At 44.6% G+C, this 22,787-nt stretch overlaps 1 protein-coding gene across 2 annotated transcripts in view; it reads left to right on the forward strand.

Annotated features, from left to right (window-relative positions):
- The window catches only part of LSM14B (LSM family member 14B), a 30,357-nt gene that overhangs the window by 4,535 nt on the left and 3,035 nt on the right, over nt 1–22,787 (forward strand). Inside the window, exons 2-6 of one of the 2 annotated variants that reach the window (XM_077460273.1) lie at nt 929–1,092; nt 6,664–6,799; nt 10,246–10,365; nt 19,295–19,483; nt 20,425–20,496. In XM_077460273.1, coding sequence (XP_077316399.1) covers nt 929–1,092; nt 6,664–6,799; nt 10,246–10,365; nt 19,295–19,483; nt 20,425–20,496 — 681 coding nt within the window. The remainder of the gene's footprint in view (nt 1–928; nt 1,093–6,663; nt 6,800–10,245; nt 10,366–19,294; nt 19,484–20,424; nt 20,497–22,787) is intronic. The other variant, XM_077460274.1, reaches the window with a different exon arrangement.

Consider the following 22,787-nt stretch of genomic DNA (forward strand, 5'->3'; position numbering starts at 1 on the left):
TGAATGGCTGTGCTGCTATCAATCCAATCAGTACACGAGACACCAGCTGTATGCTCATTCCTGGGCTAAGATTGATGGCGTTCAGGTAAGTAAAACTGGGGGGTTGCCGCATGAGGTTATTCATCTTAATGCATTTAAGGTGAAAAACCATGAGGGTTTCAACCCCTTTAAGCTGATCGCACTGATAAACTTTAAAGCCTGAAACCGGTCCCTAGTTGGGGCAGTGTCTGGTGCCCAAAATAGGAACCCTGATACTATGGTAGAATTTATGAAACCTCTCTTGTTGGAAAAGTTGATGATTAACTGTTGGGTAACAGCTTTCCTGCAGGATTTGAGAATGTGCAAACTCATTGTACATTTACTGACTCTGGTACTAATGCTACTTTAGAGCCGGAGTATTCAGAACCCCCGGATAAGGCAATGACCACATGGTTTGGAGCTAGAGATATTTAGTTTATGTAGATGGGGGCCCTAACCGTGTGGCTATGAGGAGCCCTTTGGGTCCTCATCTGAGGATGCATGCCTTGTGCTGCACAGTAGACTGACTTATAGACCACTCTGGAAGCTTGTCAGTTGGGTATAGGTGGGCTGCCCTTTTGATAAGCCATAAACATTCAACTAGTCCCTTGCAAGGGAACCCTGGTTATTACATGCATCCTATAAGCAGAACAAGTTGGCTTTCAGTGTGCACATTACTATACTCATAACCAATGAGGGATATGTCACTGATCTGGGTGCACGGCTGACATCTGATGACTATGTAATACTGCACAGCGCTAGACAATGAGTCTGGTGCATAGGTGTTCAAAAGCTGGTTAGTCTATAGTCACCCAGTCATCACTGTTGGTCTTGGCAAGAGCTGACTTTTTTTATATTGTGTACTTGGAGGACTAGTTTTTCCTGAACAATATTTTTGATTTATTTACAGTACGATCCTTTGGGACTGAAGACCGTCCGACTGATCGTCCAGCACCCCCTCGTGAAGAGGTTTATGAATATATCATCTTCAGGGGTAGTGACATCAAAGATATTACGGTGTGTGAGCCCCCTAAGGCCCAGCATGCCTTGCCCCAGGACCCAGCCATTGTCCAGGTATGTGGGGCAACTACACAAGGGGTTTACATGGAATGGTTTCCTGAACTGCATGCTAATTGTGTGGCTACCAGTTTTTAAGTGCTTGGAACTTGGCTGTGTTCCGTGTGCCAGAGCATGCCCATATTCCACATGAAAGCTTTGACTAAAGGAATGCTGTAACCTGCACAGGGCTCTGTAAGCTCTTCCTTGCTCCCCATGTGACATTGCATAGACCTGGTGATTTGGCAGTCAGGTTCTTAGCACTTCACTATGGGGGGAGGGAGAGTGTCCTACCATACCGTTAAGTATTAATATCTTATTACAGGATCAATGTCCTTGTAGTCATCCTTGACAAGGTTCTCCCCTGATGGTCTATTGAACACCTTGCTGTTGTAATTGGGACATGTCCCATAGTCTGGGGTTGTGTACAACAGTCCAGTCAAGGACTAGGCAGTGCTGACAACATGGCTTGGGATTTCAGTGCAGCGCAGACATTGTTGGCTCACTACGGGAAGCATAGGAAGCGTATAGTGCAGGGGTTTCAAACTCAATTTTATTGCTGTCTGCATTAGCTAGCAGTATGGTTCCCCACAAAGGGCCAGGTTTATCTAGGGTGCCCTATGTACTGAATGCAGGGTGTTGTGGCGTGTTTGTGCTGGGTGCAGGGACCTGCTATGCCCACCCCAACAACCCCTACAAAGCTTAATCACATCTCTACTCCTACCTGGCCTGGCTCTAGTACCTCCCTGTGTAAGTGGCTCTGACTTGTCTTGCAAGAAGTTCTCTGATTTTGGAGATCTCTGCCTGCTCCAGAGTACAAGCAGGGATCTGTTGGATCTAGGGCTGAAACAACTAATCAATTAATCGACAACTAATCGATTATGAAATTAATCGATTATTATTTTCATAATCGATTAATCGGCCAGTAACATAATGGGGTTAAAAAAAACTAAAATTAGCCCTTTATAGTACAAAAAGAGCAAATCGCTACTGTAAATATTACTTTCACTGTCTCATATTAAAAAATGAACCCCTTACAGTAGTAATTATTTGCTCTTTTTGTACTAATTTTCGTTTTTTTAACCCCATTATGTTACTAAACATTTCAGGCCTGAGTCACACCTCTGTGTTTTTGGTGCTATTTGCAGAAACACACTACAGTTCATTTACATTGTTTCCTATGGGACACGTTCATATCCATGATTTTTTTTCAGCTGCTTGGAAAAGACAAGTATTATTTTTTTTTTTAACACAAAACAGTGCTATTTTGCGTTTTTGGTTCAATATACTTCAATGGAGAAGCTGCAGAAAAGCATGTAATACGTTTTTGCGGCAATTTGTGTTTTTGAATCTGCCCAACAACAAATTGGCCAAAAAAATGTAAAAATACAAATCGCAGTAAAATTACTTTTTTCCCTTTTTTAAGGTTTTTAATCGATTAATCGAAACAATAATCGGCCAATTAATCGATTATGAAAATAATCATTAGTTGCAGCCCTAGTTGGATCCAGAGAAAAGCTGTCCCTTGTAAACACAGAAGTCTTCTGTTTACAAGTGACAGCAGGGAGTGGAGAGTGAATAATGGCGTTCCACCATGTTCGGCTGTGTATTAGTGTCGCGTGACTTGGTCTGGTGGGCCAAATTTCAGCCTTCGGGCTTTGTTTGACATGTGATATAGGGCATACAGTACATACTGGCACTTGGGCCTGAGTTCGTGTGAAGCTTGGACTCCTAACAGCTTCATAGTAAAAAAAAAAAAAAAAAAAAAAAAAATTCTTGTCCAATTAGATTTGGGTGGCTGATGGGTTAACTTTTTTATTTTATAAAATATAGAACTGGAGCAAGCAGCTGTTTAATCCCTCTGATGCCAGATCTAGTCCCTGTTTATGTAACTTGTCCTGGAATTCCCGACAGTAACAAGATAATTATAGGCTTCAGCAGCGAGACAAACGAAGCGCCGTCTAACAGAGTGAAGGTGGGACGTCATTGTCACCTGCAGGAGACGAGAATAGATCTCTGCCTTGTGAAATCTGCAGGGTCTGACATTGCCAAGCCATGAAGGCTGCAGGAGTCGGGTGGTCAGGCTGTGTTCTTGGGTACATTAGGAGGAGACTAAATATATAAAATTTGTCTTGGTTGACTTGGCAAGGATTTGCACTTGGCTGGAAGCTAGCTGTATGGTGATTAGGTGGTAAAAGGAGAACATGGGTGGCTATCGTACCCTATATAGGTGATAATTAGTGGGGTGATGTCCAGTTGTTGAATTTTGTTATGAAGAGTAGTTAACTTTTTTTACACCAACTACGTACCACTTTCATGGTTGAGATGGTGGGAAGCCTGCTGTGGGTTTCACTTCTTGGCTAATGTACATGGGCAGATGTATTTCCATCCACCAGCTTGTATGGTTAGTGCTTTGGCCTTGCAGTGCTGGGGTCCTTGGCTCAGTGGCCAGGGTTTTTCCTGCATGCATCTCTGCTTTCCCCTATGTTTTTCTTCCCTGCTACCTTAATTTGGCTTCTGATCAGATGACTTTTAAAGGGAGCATGAAATTCCACCTAGGGCAGGGGCTGGTGGCAGTGTTTCTTTACTGGAAGGAGCAGTCATATCGCTAAGAGAACCTGTCACCAGACCATTCATTTCAACAATCTTCCCATAAGACTGTAGTTGGTGTTGCTAAACCCACAGCAGTAAAATCAGTCTGCATATGCCGTAAAGCATGCTTGTAAGGGGTGATCCTCTATATTGTGTAAAAAGGCTGTTTGATCCGGTCTTCTCCTCTGATCATCCCTTTCTTTCACTGTCCCCAATCCACCTCCTGATAGAATTGTCTTGGGGGTTACTCTGAACATGCTTAGTTTGACGTGTTGCTTCTTTTTTTTTTTCTTGGGAGGGTGCATGTGATCAGCACAGGGCCAATCAATCAGCCCTGTCCAGAGGGTCAGGGGTCATACAGCCTCATAGGGAAGTCAGAATGAAAACTCTTCCTAAAAGCTTTAGCCACACACTGATGGAACAGTCACAAGACTGCTATATACTGCTGAGAAAAAGTATTTAGCGGTTTATATTTACTAAGGCTCCATTAAAACCAGAAAATCTATATGCTCAGGTGTGAAATTGTTTAGAAGCATATTACAAGTGTTTTACAGCTTCAGGTGTTTAGCCAATAAAAAGCACCAGGGGGAGGAGAGGAATTTTGGGAGTGTTTATTTTTTTTTTTACCAGTGTTTTTCTGCTCAAGTCAGACGTTTCTATTGGAAGTCTATTGGGCCAAAAACACTTCTAATCTGCCAAAAAGAAGCCCATGTACTTTTTTGCGCTTCAGACGTTTTGCTGCAGGTGACAACGCTCATATGTGCACGGGGGCCATTGAAATGAATGGGTTTTGCTTGTTGTGCGTTTTGGAGCTTCAGAGCTGAGTTTTAAAAGCTGAAAAACCCTCAGGTTCGAACAGGGTCTTAAATTCATTTCCATATTCTGAGTACTGTGGGATACTAGATATAGTGAATACATGGTCCTGGGTTTAGTATCGCTTTCATTTTTTGCATGTTGCCTATAAAAGCCTCCTTGTGGTGACAACTATTGGTGTACCGAAATTCCGGCTGAAACGTGTCTGCAGTCTCTGACCGTCTCCAGGGTCGCGTCTGCAGTCTCTGACCGTCTCCAGGGTCGCGTCTGCAGTCTCTGACCGTCTCCAGGGTCGCGTCTGCAGTCTCTGACCGTCTCCAGGGTCGCGTCTGCAGTCTCTGACCGTCTCCAGGGTCGCGTCTGCAGTCTCTGACCGTCTCCAGGGTCGCGTCTGCAGTCTCTGACCGTCTCCAGGGTCGCGTCTGCAGTCTCTGACCGTCTCCAGGGTCGCGTCTGCAGTCTCTGACCGTCTCCAGGGTCGCGTCTGCAGTCTCTGACCGTCTCCAGGGTCGCGTCTGCAGTCTCTGACCGTCTCCAGGGTCGCGTCTGCAGTCTCTGACCGTCTCCAGGGTCGCGTCTGCAGTCTCTGACCGTCTCCAGGGTCGCGTCTGCAGTCTCTGACCGTCTCCAGGGTCGCGTCTGCAGTCTCTGACCGTCTCCAGGGTCGCGTCTGCAGTCTCTGACCGTCTCCAGGGTCGCGTCTGCAGTCTCTGACCGTCTCCAGGGTCGCGTCTGCAGTCTCTGACCGTCTCCAGGGTCGCGTCTGCAGTCTCTGACCGTCTCCAGGGTCGCGTCTGCAGTCTCTGACCGTCTCCAGGGTCGCGTCTGCAGTCTCTGACCGTCTCCAGGGTCGCGTCTGCAGTCTCTGACCGTCTCCAGGGTCGCGTCTGCAGTCTCTGACCGTCTCCAGGGTCGCGTCTGCAGTCTCTGACCGTCTCCAGGGTCGCGTCTGCAGTCTCTGACCGTCTCCAGGGTCGCGTCTGCAGTCTCTGACCGTCTCCAGGGTCGCGTCTGCAGTCTCTGACCGTCTCCAGGGTCGCGTCTGCAGTCTCTGACCGTCTCCAGGGTCGCGTCTGCAGTCTCTGACCGTCTCCAGGGTCGCGTCTGCAGTCTCTGACCGTCTCCAGGGTCGCGTCTGCAGTCTCTGACCGTCTCCAGGGTCGCGTCTGCAGTCTCTGACCGTCTCCAGGGTCGCGTCTGCAGTCTCTGACCGTCTCCAGGGTCGCGTCTGCAGTCTCTGACCGTCTCCAGGGTCGCGTCTGCAGTCTCTGACCGTCTCCAGGGTCGCGTCTGCAGTCTCTGACCGTCTCCAGGGTCGCGTCTGCAGTCTCTGACCGTCTCCAGGGTCGCGTCTGCAGTCTCTGACCGTCTCCAGGGTCGCGTCTGCAGTCTCTGACCGTCTCCAGGGTCGCGTCTGCAGTCTCTGACCGTCTCCAGGGTCGCGTCTGCAGTCTCTGACCGTCTCCAGGGTCGCGTCTGCAGTCTCTGACCGTCTCCAGGGTCGCGTCTGCAGTCTCTGACCGTCTCCAGGGTCGCGTCTGCAGTCTCTGACCGTCTCCAGGGTCGCGTCTGCAGTCTCTGACCGTCTCCAGGGTCGCGTCTGCAGTCTCTGACCGTCTCCAGGGTCGCGTCTGCAGTCTCTGACCGTCTCCAGGGTCGCGTCTGCAGTCTCTGACCGTCTCCAGGGTCGCGTCTGCAGTCTCTGACCGTCTCCAGGGTCGCGTCTGCAGTCTCTGACCGTCTCCAGGGTCGCGTCTGCAGTCTCTGACCGTCTCCAGTATTTATATATATATATATATATATATATATATATATATATATATATAACTTTTTTTTTTTTTTTTTTTTTTACTGTCACTTTTGGTTTGCAGGCTCAGAACTCAGTCACTATAGTATTCTTCACTCCCCTCATGGCAGCTGCAGGCAATATAGGGGGGTGGAGGAGCTGGGTTAGCAAATGCAGTAATTTTAGAAGAGGGCTGTGGCAGAGGAGTGACTTGAAATAGTAATTTTTTTTTTTTCCAAGTTAAAAGGCATGTTGCAAGTGAATGCCATTTTATAAAGGACTGCAAGTAATCATTTTAAATAGATTTTTGAGCATTAACCATTTTTATTTATTTTTTTCTACTGTAGTGCTGTTGTGAGTTTTTGGGCTTTAATTGTCTTCCTTACCCTTTTCTTTAGTCATCATTGAGCTCTGCTTCAACATCGTCCTACCAGCAGTCCGTGCCTTACAGTCCGTTCCGTGGCATGCCATCGTATGGTCAGCTGGCGGCTTCCTCTCTCCTTAGCCAGCAGTATGCTGCATCCTTGGGCCTTGGTAAGTGCCTGTATTGCTGGGAGTCATTGATCTGAAATTGCCTGTCAATGTGGGCTTACAGGAGAGTAAAATATAAAAAAATAGATTTTTGGTCATAAAGTTCCATTAATGGAGTTTCCTGGAAAAATTGTCATCTCCTTCCCTGCAGGGGTACACAGGAGTCCTCGCTTCCCCATATGCCCTTTTATACATGGTGAGACCACCATCCTGCTGTTTGTGGTGTGTAGCTTCAAATGCGGCAGAGAAGGGTACTTGTTCTGTGGAAGCTGTGGCGCCTCCATAGAGGTCTGGCATGCCCCTAGAGTCAGAACCAGAGTTCTGTAATCAACAGGCAGCATTTGATTTGGTAACTGCAGAGGTGAAGCTTTGACTCGGGTTGGGTATTGGGCCTTGGCAGAGAGAATACTGCTTCTGCACACAGCATATTGGCAGGGGTCATATTGCACTCAAGCTATGGCTGCTTTAAAAACTGTGGGGGAAACGTGACCCCAGGCAACATGAAAAATGGTTGCAAATGTGGACTAAGTCTTTTAAATGGAGGGTAAACCCAATCTAGAAAGCATCCATTTAGTTAATAGGGGATCAGTTCCCTGGAACGCCTTTAAAGTGGCTGTAAAGTCATTTAACACTTGCCTATAATAAGGCTTACCTGTAGGTAAAAAGAATATCTCCTAAACCTGTACGGTTTAGGAGATATTCCCCTTGTGACGAGCTGCTGACTTCAGCTGCATATGCACTCCAGGGATTCTCTGCTGAAAGTTCGGCAGATGCTGGACCTTGACTGAAAGGAGTATTCCCACACGCAAGTGCATGAGTGACGACCTTGCAGCTCCAGCCACTCGGTGCCGGAGCAGCGATGCCCGGAAGACATGCCGAGGGAAAATGTCAGATCCGTTGGTGTGGACACTGGGAGATACCGACATCTTGTTCTAAGGTAAGTATTTCATAATGAGTTAGTATGCGGTGCATACTAGCTGATTATGCCTTTTCCCTTACAGGTGTAGAAAAGTCAGTGGGTTTACTACCACTTTAAAATAAAACCTGCAGGATATAAATTTGGAGGTTCCCTAGTTGGACCTGTTTTTGAAGGTGCAACTCTCCATAGGGTTGCACCGATACAAGTTTGAGTACCGATGCTTTTGATCAAGTAACATCCAATACTGAGTACCGATAATTTGCACAAAATATTGGCGCAAAGAATTGCATGCTATTTGAACAGGAATGCAGTGTGATTTTTCTGAATTGCATGCAATTTCCCCCACTGCTCCTGTGTAGAGAAAGGGAAAATCGCCATCTAGTTGGTAGTTTATTAAAATGTTAGAACTCAGATATCTGGCCAAATGCTAAATCTTTAAAGGTGTCCCACCAATGGCAAAGCAGCTGCTGGAGATGTTTTGGGACCCCGTGGGTATAGGGGGGGAAGTGATGTCAGCTTAGGGGTGGACCACCTCTATCTCCTCCAGTGAGCATCTTCAGTGGCTGTGATTTGCTATCATCGACGAGACACCGATAAATAGGCGAGTACTATGTACTGTGAGTTCTAACATTTTTAATTGCTCACTATATTACGCTTTTCCTTTTTTTTTTTTTTTTATATATATATACAGTCAGCAGAGCCGGGAAATCGCAACACATTCCTGTTCAAATCGCATGCAATTCTTTGCATTGAGATTTGCGCCCTTTCATTTTCTATTGGTGCATTCCTAGCTTTCATGGTGTCGCTACTTGGTGATTCCCTGACCTTGAACATGTTTTATGAAGTGTCTTGACCATTCTGTCTGCTTGTTCTGGGTCAGCTACAAAATAGATGACAGCAGTGAAAGCTGAAATTCTGTATTGATAGCAAATGGCAGCGGTGTCGCAGTGCAACCCTGCAGTAACTGAGGGGCCAAAATGATGGATTGGAAGGTCTCCAACCCTCCCATGGCCAGGGGTCTTTGACAACCCATTGCCCAGGTTATATTAAAAGCTCAGGCAAAAAGTTTAAAAGTTAGTTTTAAAAGCACAAATGTAACACATTGTGTATTATCAGTCCTTAGAAATTGTGGCTGCCTTGCCTAGTGCTAGTATAGGTTCAGCAAATACAGAAAAAATGTTAGCCTTCCCAACTACCTTAGATGAACTACAAAACTGCTCCCCCTATGTGGTGAAGGTGAGCAGAGCGGCGGGCGTGTTCTAACCTGTACCGGCGTGACAACACTGCTCCTTCATACGGTGAGTGAACATGGTCACCCTAGGACAGGAAGGTGTGCTTGATCCTGTAATCCTTACAATTTTCAGGTGTTGCTGCATTCCCTGATATGTCAGAGTACTTGGCTTGTAAGTCTGTGTAAAGTCAGATTCCGATTATTTAAAAAAAGTTGGAAATGATTGTTCTGCCAGTCTCATCTGTCTTGAATAGCTACAGTGGTTAAGGAATCTTTACGTCTGACACTTTGCTGAGTGGCTGGTCTCCAGCTGAGCACTGAGTCCTGGTGCCTCCTGTGTGGCTTTGCATGGGTCAGCAGATGGAGCCAAAGAGTACAATAGGAAGCTAGCATTCTGACACTCCTGGAAGTGTCAGATCCTGAAGACTTATTAGCCACTGTATTCAAATGGGAAAACTTGGTCACTTTAGGTATCTGAAGAATGCACAAAAAACCTACATGGAAAATGACTATTGTAAAATGCCTTCATTTTGAACCGTAATTGTCCCTGAATTTGTGTGCCCAATGCCTATTGTCATAGGTTGTATTTTTAGCTTGCTTTCACTTGTGTAAAGACCATGAAAGTGACAATGTTAAAGCCGACCTTGGTACTGTTTTTACAAGCATTTTAGCAGGCAAAGCTGAACCCCCACTAATGCTGGAAGAAGCTCCATTTTGATGAAACGAGCCATTGTTTGCCCTAAGAAAAGAGAATTGACATGGATCGGTCCCAGCATCCAGTGCCAAAGTTAATAGCCATTGCAGGAAACGTTCCTTTCACCCCCAGCTAGTCAGAACGCACCCAGAAACGTGATTGGAGCTTCTTGGCTTTTCTCGGCAGTGCAGCTCTTTAATTTCAAGTTGGATTCTTGCATATCACCCTGATATGCTAACAGCTGTCATAGTACATAGGTATTTGAGCCCAAAAGCTGTAGCCCCTTAAAGCATAAATTTTAAAGGCCTTCACTGGTAGGACATTTTAGTGCATGGTCAGCTTTAACATTAAAAAGCCTTTGCAGGGAACTTCATTCAGATGAATTGTGTTAATACATGTACATAAAACTGGCTTTGCGGCACAATGTACTGACGGCTGTTTAGTCAGAGGACAATTTGTTTTTCCTAAATGCCATCATATTTCCTGTATAAGCTTGAGAATTAAATGGACAATTCTGGCTGTCAACGTTCCTCATGTGATCTTGATACTTAAAGCCACTGCTGTTTTAATGACCTGTTGATTAATGTTTTGCCCTATCCATGCAGAGAAGCTGGTAAGTCCTTCGGCCTCAGCCGCGGAATCCAGCTCCTCCTCTTCCCCATCTCCACAGCCTGCTCTGGCGGATCCTGACATACTGGCGGAGCCTCCGCACCTCGCCTCAAAGGGTAACCTGGCCAATGTTTGTAATGCTGTGCATGCTGTTGTAATCTTCCCTGTAGCCCTTGCATGCATAGACTAGTTTGTGTATGTTGTCCAGTCGTACGTTGACATTTTTCTGTTTCCAATCAGTTGGGAAAGCTTGTGAAGTTGTCCTTGTGGACTAACCTTGTCTTTATGTAGTTTACCTTGTCTCTGTACTTCAAAGATTATTATCATTTTGCACAACTAGTCCATAGCCTTCTGCTGCACAAATGCACCACCCCAGCCACTTCGTTTTTTTTTTTTTTTGCTAGCCCTATAGTTTTTCCAACATCTGAGCCATCGGCATATGTAGTGTCAGCCACTGTCAGAGGAAAGCAGTTAAACTCCATGTGATAATGCTTGTAGTTAACTTATGGGCTTCCCAATACTCGGTGCACATTGGTGGTCATTGGAGTTGAAGGTAAGGGTTGGACAGGATGAGTCACAGCTGGCCTAAATGGGCAGGACGAGTCTTTTTAAAGAAGGCTATAGACTGTTGTAAAAAACCATGTTAGTCCACCTATCCTCAAATTCTAATCCTATGTTTGACCCACATTGTTTGCAATTACGTACAAGTCTTAAATTCATCTTCTGCTCACCGGTTGAAACAAATTTGACACTGGGAGTAGTCTAGCAGCTTCCTTTTTGTAGTGTTTTGTTAACCCACCTCCTGCTTAATCTGTGTCTAGTGCAAATATGTACAACTGTTTCGTCATTTCGTTTTGGAGCCAGATGTTTTGTCCTGGTCGTATTGAGTGGAGTTTCCAAAGGTAGAGCATGTTTGGGTACATAATTAACTAATTTCAGGGCCAGCCAAAACATTAGGTTTGCATAGTGGGTGAAGGATTAGAACCCCTATCAGGTTTACATATTGGGTTTTTACTCTCCTGAGTTTCGTTCAGGATTTCCCTTAACTTTGTCCTACAAATGGTTGACGGGAAGTCTTATCTCTTTAATCTCTTGGTGCAGAGTGCACACATCTGAGGCCAGGCCTTAGTGCAGAGCGGCTGCATATGTGCAGGCAATAGCGCCGATAGTTGTGCCAAAAGCATGGTCCCAATAGCTATCGGAAAGGTCCTGTTCACTGCTTACCATCAAGAGCTTTCCGATAATGTGACGGCCAATCGCAGTGGTCACATGACTATCGGCTCTCCCTCGCCTCCTGACATGCTAAAGCCCTTAAAGGGCCAGCAGGTGCCTGCTCTAAGGGGTTTAATAGCAGGCTGCTTTTTTAGGGGAATTCTACAACCCAGTCAGATTCTCGTTGGGTCCCAGTTTCAGATTTTCCCTTACATTGTCTGATAGGTGAAACCTCCACTCTCTCTCCCTAGTCTGCCTAGAAAACGCCCCAGAAAACTGGGCTTGTGCGTTTGAGTCCAGTATGGATAACACTGGTTTTAAATATTCTGCAGTATGTCACAATTGTTCAATAGGACGTGTTCAAAAGATTTGGTTGATTTTCCAAATGTCCGCCTGGTTCTTAGAGTTTTAGTAATTGAGGCATTCAGATGCCTGAGACCCCCACTGGGGTTGTTTTCATGCCTTAACAAATTAGGTTTACATTAGAGCTGCACGATTCCGGCCAAAATGAGAATCATGATTTTTTTCGCTTGGAATAAAAAGATCACGATTCTTTCATGATTCTTGCGATGTAAAATCTTTCACATACAGAAAAAAAGGGATAATTTTACTGGTTAAACTCATCACTTAGTCTATTCCATTGACAAATTGTAAATGTTTGGATTCTTGGCAGACTGCCTGGTTTTTCTCATTTTCTTGAGGGCTGTGGCTTCAGAAGAGCAGAGAGAATACTTTGCATAGAAAGAATTGTGAAACACTTCAATCAAGATTGTGATAACTATAATTAATTAATTGTGCAGCTCTAGTTTGCATTAAACAAAGGTACCATTTGTCAATGTGAGATTTTTTTTCAAGGCTAATGAACTTCAGCTTTATCGTTGTCACCTAAAAGATAGGGTTCCCACCACAAATCCAGTAGATGATTTAATGGTCTGGGGACTTGAATTTTGGCTTCCTAACCTCTAGAATACCCATCCTACCAGACATTAGTTGGAGATTCCAACCTAATGCATAACCACTCTACTGGAGACCTTTATTCCTAGATGCTGGCTGAGTTCTTTCAAGTCGGGTACCTTTAAATCAAACAGAATTTTTCTTATGAAGGGACCAAAGCTTTGTGAAATTTCAAAAAAATGTAAATGTAATTTTAGTATCAGTAACTTAAATCCATCTTGTGTTCTGCAGTGGAAAAACAAGGCACCAGACTTGCACACTACCTAAAAAAATATTTTTATTGAAGAAAAAAACCATGGCCACAAACTGCACATGGTATCCAAGCTCATCTATATCCAGTAACCCAGACTCTTCTCCACTGTGCTAATCTCAGCAGGTGGACAATTCCAATGGCTGACGAGGGTAGATATTGTCTTCAGAGCCAAAACATGACACTGAGCTTGATATGTGCTGCTTATGAGCGCATATTCATTAAAGCGCAAGGCTGGTGCGCTTATTTCTCCTTTCATTTTCAGTATGCCCTATGGGCTTCCTCAGTCAGGGGTCTGCAAAGTCTTAACGTAAAAATAAATGATCCTGCGCAAGGAATAAATACCAACAGAGAACAGTTTAAAGTCTTGCCTATCTTAAAGTTGTCAAAGACCCAATGCCCTCAACTGCTGGAACATTCATCTTGAGCGCAGGAGTTGGTTTGTATCTCATGTTCTGTCAACCAGTTCTTTGGGCTCTGTTCTGTCACCATGGTGTTTTTGGTTTTCCCATTCTTTGTCCATAATCTAAATTGAACAGGGACAGTAGGATGGGCCATAGTAGCCATGGCGGGTCAGGGTAATATTCCCAGATAGTGATTGGTAAAATAAAATTTTGATCTTTGTAGCTTGAGTGGCATTTGCTTTCCAGCAGATTCGGCCCTCCTGGGAAATACTTCTGGTACAGTAATTGCAAGAATTGGTGGTTTGGACTAAAAATGACGCTTAGAACTGGATTTGACCATAAATTTGTGCATAACAGTTTTTTGAAGCAAATGTATTGAAACATTAATCTATGGTTGTGTATGGTCAGCTTTATTTGACCAGTTCCTGAGATCTGCATAAGTGTCTGCAGGTTCACCTATCTCTACACCTCTACTGAAAAGCTTTGGATGCTGAAGAAATTCAGCTATAAAGGCAGTATTAGCTGTAGCATCGTTGTGATGTCTAAAGTAGCAATAGGCCTCATTGCAATTTTCATTAGCCTGCGACCTTCTAGTGTAGAATGAAGTCTGTACAAAGTATATAGCCAACCTCATGCTTGTAAAATTGTATGCTGGTCTTTGAATGGTACCACCTGTGATGGCCATTCCTTAGTGTATCTAAAGCTAAAACTTAGATTTTTGGATAGTGGGTTCAGTGGAGAAAGTCAGCATCTTTTGCCCTGGTAACCACTGTAGCCAGGACTGGAAATGAGGAAACATCCACATTTTTGAGATGCTGGAACAAAAAATTGGGAAGTCTTCTAATCTGGACACTTACTGAAGTGACGACAAAGACCATTTCCCTCCGAGGAGATTTTCCTGTTTTGGCACCAAAATTAAGCCCCCCAGTAGGACACTAAAACTTGATGGCTTTTAATACTTCCCTAGCCAGAACACTCACGTTTTTTGGCTTTAGATACTCATACGGCTCACATGGTCCTGCTAACAAGTTTGTCCTTCAGGTACTGGTTTCTTTGAGTAGCCTATCGGGAATTTTCCTGCCAGTCTAATTTTGCCATGTAGTTCAACTAACCTGTGGCTATGAGCGCATATCCCTTAGGTGGTTGCCCATGTGAATAAATGTGGTTTCAATGTGCATGAGCGCAAAGGGGACAAGGCAGGGTTAATTCTGAATACTGTGTGACCGATTGAAATTGCTAGTTTGTGGGGGGGGGGGGGGGGTACGGGGGGCTGTGTGTGCAAGTGTTAGGCTGTTTAGGCTAGACTAACATCATCTAATATTTGATGTCTTTAATCGTTCAGCTGTGCTTACAATATTCTGAAAACAGGAATTTGTGGTGATTGTGCAACCTTGTCAGTCTGGGGAGAAAAACCCTTAGCAGTTAAAGTGGTGTTGCCACCAAAAAAATAAAAGCTGCTTAAAATTCGTTAAAAAAAAAAAATGGCAAAAAAAAAATTTTTTACTCACCTCTAAATACCGGTTGCTAGGGGGTCCCTCGTAATCTGCCTTCTTCATTGCCTGGGCTGGTGACATCACTTCCCCTTGCGCCGCACATTCACCTGGGACCTGTCACGTGTCCCAGGTGACTGTACGGCGTATCACGGCGCCCTGCGCCGCTCGCGCATGCGCAGTGGGTGCCCGGGCTGTGAAGCCACAGCCGGGTGCCCACAGTATGCATGACGGCGCCGCGGGCGGAGCGGGGAGCGAGGGGGGGGGCTTCGTTCCCCCGCATCGCTGGACCCTGGGGCAGGTAAGTGTCCGATTATTAAAAGCCAGCAGCTGCAGTATTTGTAGCTGCTGACTTTTTTAATTTTTTTTTTTTAGGGGGTACCCCACTTTAACTCCAGATGACATGTACGTAGCCTCAGAAGCAAGTCTAATAAAGATTTAACACTGCTTTGACTTGCTTCTAAGGTACTTTTAAGATTATTTTGCTTCTACATAATATATATATATTTTTCTAAACTCCTATCGCCAACGAGGCTTGTGGTGCTGGGGCTCCTGATGCTGGCCTCTCCACCTCAAACCTACATGTACCATTGGATGGGGGCAACCTATCAGTGAGGCACATGCCATTTACATAAAAGTTGGTCTCAACCCAACCACCAAGATGGCATAAGCTTTAACAGGTCTTAATTTTTTATTTTTAAATATGTTACTTTTGTAGAAAAGAACTGGTCTGGCATGATGGTCCTTTGTTCAGGCACTTCCATTTATAGTTTAACTACACTGGTGCTCTTGTGTTGTCTTGTCAGATATGCTTCTGGTTAAGGCTACTTATTGCTGGGCTAACTTTGCACAAGCATTGTCTGCTTTTGTCATTGGGCAGCCTTTCCATATCAATGGTGTGCAGAAAACACTGAAGGCAAAAATTGCATTTGATAGAACAAGGGTCTAAACAAAAGGGCCAGTTTATTCAGACTTTAGGGGACCTGGACTGTGGCCAATTGGAGTGGAACTTTTCCTGGCATCAATGGCGGTAAACCACCATTTTGGTATAAAGAGGCACAGTGCCACATTAGCATCAATTGGGAGGCGTGGCGTCTCCTAAAAGTGGAAAAACGTGCCCCAAGGGCCGGAAAAAGGCACGCAAAGGGCCACAGTTTGTAGACCAGTGTGAGATGGACAATTACCCGGTGTTACCTAGTTAAAATTCTCCTTGTGCTACAGGCAACAAGTGATTACAAATTTCCTTAGGTGTCACCTGAACAAGTGTCCCCATTGGAGATTTTCTGCTCTCCTACCAGTGTTATGTTTCCGGTCCCTTCCTGTTCTGGTGACTGGTCCCTTCCTGTCCTTAGGTGTCACCTGAACAAGTGTCCCCATTGGAGATTTTCTGCTCTCCTACCAGTGTTAAGTTTCCGGTCCCTTCCTGTTCTGGTGACTGAACAGGGTAATTCGCCAATAAACCTGACATAGGTTCCAACCCCTCCATGTGCTATTCATGTGGCTTTAGATGTACTGTAAGTGGCAAATCTTTTAATGGTTTTTATTTTTATTTTTTTCCTCCCCACTGATTTCATTTAACCACTTCCATACAGGGCCTATTCTGGCATTTCTCTCCTACATGTTAACTTTTTTTTTTTTTTTGCTCAAATTATTCAGAACCCCCAAACATGTTTGTTTTAAAAGAACCTCTAGGGAATTGAAAGGCGATCGTTGCAACTTTTTACGTCGCACAGTATTTGCACAGGAATTTTTCAAATGTTTTTTTCGAAAAAGGTTTCATGAATTAAAGTAAAGTTAGCCCAATTTTTTTTTTGTATGTGAAAGATGTTACACCGAGTAAATGGATACCGAACATGTCACGCTTTAAAAATTGCGCACACTTGTGGAATGGCACCAAACTTTGGCAGTGAAAAATCTCCATAGGCGATGCTTACTTTTTTACAGGTTACCAGTTTAGCGTTACAGGAGGTCTAGTGTTAGATTTGTTGCTCTTGTTCTAACTCACGTGGTGATGCCTCACGTGTGATTTGAACACTGTTTACATATGTGGGTGTGGCGTTTGCTTCTGTGTGTGAGCATGCGGGGGCACTTTAACCACTTCTGGACTGCCACACGCCGATATACGTCTCAAGTTTGAAGAGGAATACGGTTTCTGATAAGTGGTCTCTGCAGTGGAGTCGCCGCAAGATCGCTTAACGCGGTGGGAGAGGGCCCCCCACCACTAGCCAATGCCCTCTGCCACTTACCAGAGCCATCAGCAGCGGCCAAGGCGATCGGATATTCTTGCACATGCTGGGTATGGAGATGAGTAAGCGAAGTTGGCCCCCAACCGTGTCCATACCATTGCAGGGCGGAAGCAATGTCTAATGCCCTAATGTATGGGGATGAGTGTTGGAGAGAGGTGGGAGGAATGTGTTGTTCCCCCCCCCCCCCCTTTTTTATTTATTTTTTTTAGAATGGAGAGGTTGTAATGGGAATAAGTGACACATTGTTCTTTAAAAAAAAAAAAGTGTAAAAATAACATTTCTTAAATGTCGCAAATGAAAATATGGATATTTTCAAGGATAAGTTTGTAGCCATTCCGCTAGCGGGCACAATTTTGAAGTATGACATGTCGGTATCCATTTACTCGGCGTAACATTATCTTTCACAATATAAAAAAAATTGAGTTAGTTTTACGGTTTTGTTTTTTTAAAGTGTATTTTTCCCCAAAAAAGTGCGCAAATACAGTGGGGCAGAAAGTATTGCAACTACCGCCATTTTATTCTCTAGGGTGTTAGGGAAAAAGTGTTTAAGGGTTCGAAGTAATTTTCTAGCAAGTTTTTTTAACTTCTAATCTAAACAACAAATCTCAGGCTCGGTCCTTAAAGTGGTGTTGCCACCAAAAAAAGCTTAAAATTCATAAAAATAAGAGAAAAAACATTTTTTTTTTACTCCCCTCTAAATGCCTGTTGCTAGGGGGTCCCTCGTAGTCTGCCTCCTTTAGTACCCGGGCTGGTGACATCACTTCCCCTCAGCGCCGCACAATCATCTGGGACCTGTCACATGTCCCAGATGACTGTGCGGCGTATCACGGCACGCTGTGCCGCTCGCTCATGTGCAGTGGGTGCCCGGCTGTGAAGCCACAGCTGGGTGCCCACAGTAAGAATGCAGGCGCCACGAGGGGGGGAGGGGGGGCTTCGTTCCCCTGCATCACTGGACCCTGGGACAGGTAAGTGTCTTAAGTCAGCAGCTGCAGTATTTGTAGCTGCTGACTTTTAAAAGTTTAGGGGGCACCCCACTTTAAGTGGTTACTTTTTTTTATTTTTATTCTTTTACTCTATCACTTTTATTCATTTTACAAAGAATGGAAAGATCCCTTGTAATAGGAATAGTGTGACAGGTCCTCTTTATATGGAGATGTGGGGTCTAGAAGACCCCACAACTCTCCTCCAGGCTAGAAAGACGGATCAAAAAATTAATTCTCAGCCTTTCCAGCCGAGTCCCCGCTGTTTTTACGTCCACCAGCCTGGACATGATGACATAACGTTGCACCCGGGCCTCCGAGGGTCAGATGACTGGGGGACCACCATCTGGTCACCGGAAATCTCTCAACTTCCAGCAGCGACTGATTAGTTCTCCGGCGAGCCTGAAGAAGCACCAGATGAGGGGGTGGTGACAGATGTCCCCTCCCACTGCCTGTAAGAACAATTAAGCGGCTGAACTGCCACTATGATTTTACGGTGCACGGAATCTCTGCCCAAAAAATATCTGAATGGGATATCTCCACTCGTAGTCCAGGATGTCATATGACGTCCTTGGGCTGGAAGTGCTCAAAGTAGACCCATTGACCACAACATTTTGTATAACCTGAGCCCACTGCAGATAATGGCGTGGCCCTAACTGCATGCTGTAGATGGATAGCTTCTACTCTACCTAAATGGCAAACAATTGTGTAAAACATAAAAATTGTGAGTAATTGTGGTCTATTTACTGATGGTGTGCACTGCAGATGTTTCCATTATGGACCCCTGCCTAATTGCAGCTTATTGTAATGGCTGTGGCTAGTGACCTTGAAAGCCAAGTGAGTGGGGTGCAAGTACCCCTTCCTCCTCCCCTTACTGGGAGCAGATTAAACATTGCTTTATCATAAACCTCCACTATACTCCTAACTCTGGGCACCATTATTTTATTCGTTTATATCTTTTGGTATGTTTACCTGGCTACATTTTAAAGTGTACTTCCAATGGCTTTCAGCTTGACTAGTATCAATCGCCTTTGTGAAAGGGGCCCCAAGACGTGCAGGTTGTTTGGGACTTCAGTTCTACTGTGATTTAGAAATCTGGTAAAACTGTAAAAACTAGATCCAAAGTTAGTTTTATTATGGGGGGACTTCAGAGAGCTTTAGTTTGGAGCAGGCTGTGGTTTTAAAACGGCAAGTCTTTTAGTCACCAAATGAAACAGCAGTAGGGTTTAATACCCCCCCCCCCCCTCAATTATGAGGATTTAATTTCCTGGTTGACATGTTAGTTTGCCATACCGGTCATTCTTTAAGATGTGCTGGTTAGAGTCCTTGGAAATCTGTAAGGGTTGCTTTCCTAAAACTGCAAAACCAGTTAGATGGCCATATTGGTATTTCTTTTTTTTTCTTTAATGGCAGGGTTTGTGGCGCTCGATGGGTTTGCTTTAAGACATTGCATTTAAGTGTACTTGGTGCTTCCATTTCAGTATCCTAAAGAACTACCTTTCTTGTTAGGTGGCTTCCCATCTGTCCCGGTACGGAGGAGTCCAATGGTAGAACAAGCAGTTCAGACTGGTCCAATGGAGAATCTGGCACAGAAGAAGGTGCAGCTGCCCAAAGGACCCCCTGTAAGCCAGCGAGGGAACAGACCGGGCCAGGCATTGGGCCAGGCACCACCACCACCACCACCTGCACAGATTAATGGTAATAGAAAAGGCTTTTCCACTGTTTGTAGGAGGGTGCAGTGATATATATTCCCACTGAAATGCTTTACCACATGTTGAGGTCTTTTAGCTAGTGAGAGAACATGGATACCTCTCCATTCCTCTTTTTAGACTGGATCTGAACTCAAAGCTCATGCATGCTTCAGAACGAAATGGCTTATCCTGGAGTCATGGTTGTCCCAGAGTGTAGAAACATACCTGTTCAGACTATGGTTGTGATCAGGCCCATGTGTGTTGGAACACTGTGCTGTTGTTCTGACATAGAGTCCGGCCATCTAAGTGTCTGCCCCTTACTGTGCAGGTGCAGCCCTTGCGCAGTATGGAGCAGAAGATGCACAGCGCCTGCGCCGTGAGTCGAGGTGCAAGCCCCACCATCCAAGTGGACATAGGGCTGCACATATTAGAGGGCCACGCTTCGGGCTCGGCTCTTTATTCTAACTATGTCCACTTGGATGGTGGGGCTGGAACTTGGACTTGCGGCGCAGGCACCGTTCATCTTTGGCTATTTTCGGAATGTGGTTGTCCTGTGTACTGTGCATGCGCAGTACACAGCGGTTACTATCCGATGGGGGATACTATCCGACAGGACACCGGCAGACTTTTTTCATTGAGTGACCCAGAGCACCATGGTGCCTTGTGTTAACTTTGAACCTGCCTTACTCATTTTCTGAAGCCAGCATAAGCTTGAATTGGGTCTACTGGAAAGGTTCTTAAATAACCATATTCTAGCTTAGTCAAGTCCCAGTTCATGCATATCCTTTGATCACATGCAAATTACATGACTATCTACCGTACTTTTGCAGTCAGTGGCCCGTTTCTTATCCAAGTTTTCTTCATTGAATATACTGCCACTAACACTTGCAACAAATGCCAGTTGTGTACAGCTCTCCGTTATATTTATGTTCCTTCTACCTCTTTCAGTACCAGCTCCTGCTACACAGGTACAGAATACAGTGAATGACGAGAACAGACGACCCCCCAGACGGAGATCAGGTAATTTTTTTTTTTTTAAAGGCAGTGAGGTTATGTAAAACTGGTGGGCTCACAAAGGTTCAGCTGTACTGGTGAACAGAGAAATAATAGAAGAGAACACTGAGTTAAACATTTGATCTTTAGGTTACATTTGTATGGTTATATATATATATATATATATATATATATATATATATATATATATATATATATATATATATATATATATATATATATATATATATATATATATATATATATATATATATATATATATATATATATATTTTTTTTTTAACTATTGCCATACTTGACCATACCTGTGCCAGTTGTGTAAAATCTGTTCAGAGTTTAGCGAAGTGATTTCATACATTGTTCAAGGAGAACTTCACACTAAAGGGGAAGTTGCTCTTTAGGGCCTCTTCTACATTCCTCACTTTTGAGGGGGTACCTAATCCCATTTCTGGTCAGGTTGCCTATGCCAGTGGTTCTCAGCCTCAAGTACCCCCAACGGGCCATGTTTTGGGAACTTCCCTTAGATAAAATGGCTCTTACCAATACCATGTCATTGATTTAAAGCAGCTGTGCAAAGTAAAGGGAAATATGAAAACATGGCATGTTGGGGGGACTTAGGTTGAGAAGCACTGGACTAGGCAATAACGCCTCCAATGTAGCGACTTCTTTTTTTTTTCTTTTTTTCAAACAAGGTGAAGAACTTTAAATTCTTCAAGACTTGGCATGTTATTCATAATGAAGTGTTTATGTAGCACTGCCCTAATTTAATTCAAACTTCGCTTTTATAGGTTGCGCTCCCCAAAGCAAACTTTTGCCCTGCCCATTAGCTGGAAGCATGCCCCCATAATTAGCTTGGTGAATGATTCTTATCACTTTCTGTAGTCAAAGTATGCTAAGTTTAGAGAACACTCCCCAATGTAATATAACATTCCCTATTTTATCCAGAAAAATCTTTATTCACTGTACTGTAAAGCTGACTCCAACTGAGGTCTTTATGACGTTGGGTATGCATTATAGAAGGTTGGGAGTGTTGGCCTAGGCATAAATGTGTCTCCTGAGAAATTTTACAGTCTTAAAGTGTTGCCACCAAAGAAAAAGTAAAATTCATAATTTTTTTTAAAAAATTTGAATTTTTTTTTTTTTTTTACTCCCCTCTAAATGCCTGTTGCTAGGGCGTCCCTCGTAGTCTGCCTCCTTCAGTGACTAAGCACTAACATCACTTCCCCTCAGCGCCGCACAGTCATCTGGGACCTGTCACATGTCCTAGATGACTGTGCGGCGTATCACGGCGCGAGGCACCGCTCGCGCATACAGTGGGTGCCCGGTGGTGCCCACAGTAAGAATGCCGGCACTGTGAGTGGAACTGGGGGGGGGGGGGGGCTTCATTCCCCCGCATCGCTGGACCCTGGGACATGTAAGTGTCCGATTATTAAGTCAGCATCTGCAGTATTTGTAGCTGCTGACTTTAAGTGATGTGGCCTAAAGTTGTGGGCTTAAAGGATGCATGCACCTTTTTGTACCATGTTTCACCCATATTCACAGTGTAACATGTTACAAATCAAGCGGTTCCCTGTTGTAACGAGGGATCTTCTGCCAATCGTGGGTGCAATGCTTTCCAGGTTCCAAAAAAATTGATTTTTTACACCTGCAAAAATGTGTATTATACAGTATAGTTAAAAAAAAAGTGAACTTGGCCTTTAATGTCGGTACTTTAAAGAGGAATATCGTTATGGTAGTAGCCAGCTGCCATAACCCCCAGTATCCTCTTAAGCAGGCAGTCCCCTTTCAGACAAAAGTGGTCTCTGCGGCGCATTCGCAACGAGATCCCTTTTATCTGCAGCGGGAGAAGGGTTCCTCGCGCCGCGCTCCGGTGCTCTCCACCGCTTACTGGAGCCATCGGTAGCGACGGATCCTTCTCCTGGCTTGGTATGGAGACGAGTGGGGGGAAGATGGCCCCCACCCATCTCCATATCATTGTAGGGCGGAAGCGACGTCAAAAACCCACTTCCGCCCATAGCGCTTTAAAGGGACACTTTACATTCCTTGTAATATGAATAAGTGACGCAACTTTTTTTTTTTTTTTTTTTTTAACATGCCTCATTTGCAGAATCTAACGCATACGTGAGTAGCGCCCGCATATGAAAACTGTGTTCAAACGACATGTATGAGGCATCGCCGCTATTGGTAGAGCGAGAACAATAATTGTAGCCCTAGACCCCTTCTAACTCAAAACGTGCATCCTTTAGAAGTTTTTAAACTTCGCCTATGGTGATTTTTAAGGGTAAAAGTTTGTTGCC

Source organism: Lithobates pipiens, unplaced genomic scaffold, assembly GCF_037356315.1.
Source record: "Lithobates pipiens isolate NorthernLeopardFrog02 unplaced genomic scaffold, aLitPip1_a1.2 Scaffold_28, whole genome shotgun sequence".
In the NCBI taxonomy this organism is placed as follows: Eukaryota; Metazoa; Chordata; class Amphibia; order Anura; family Ranidae; genus Lithobates; species Lithobates pipiens.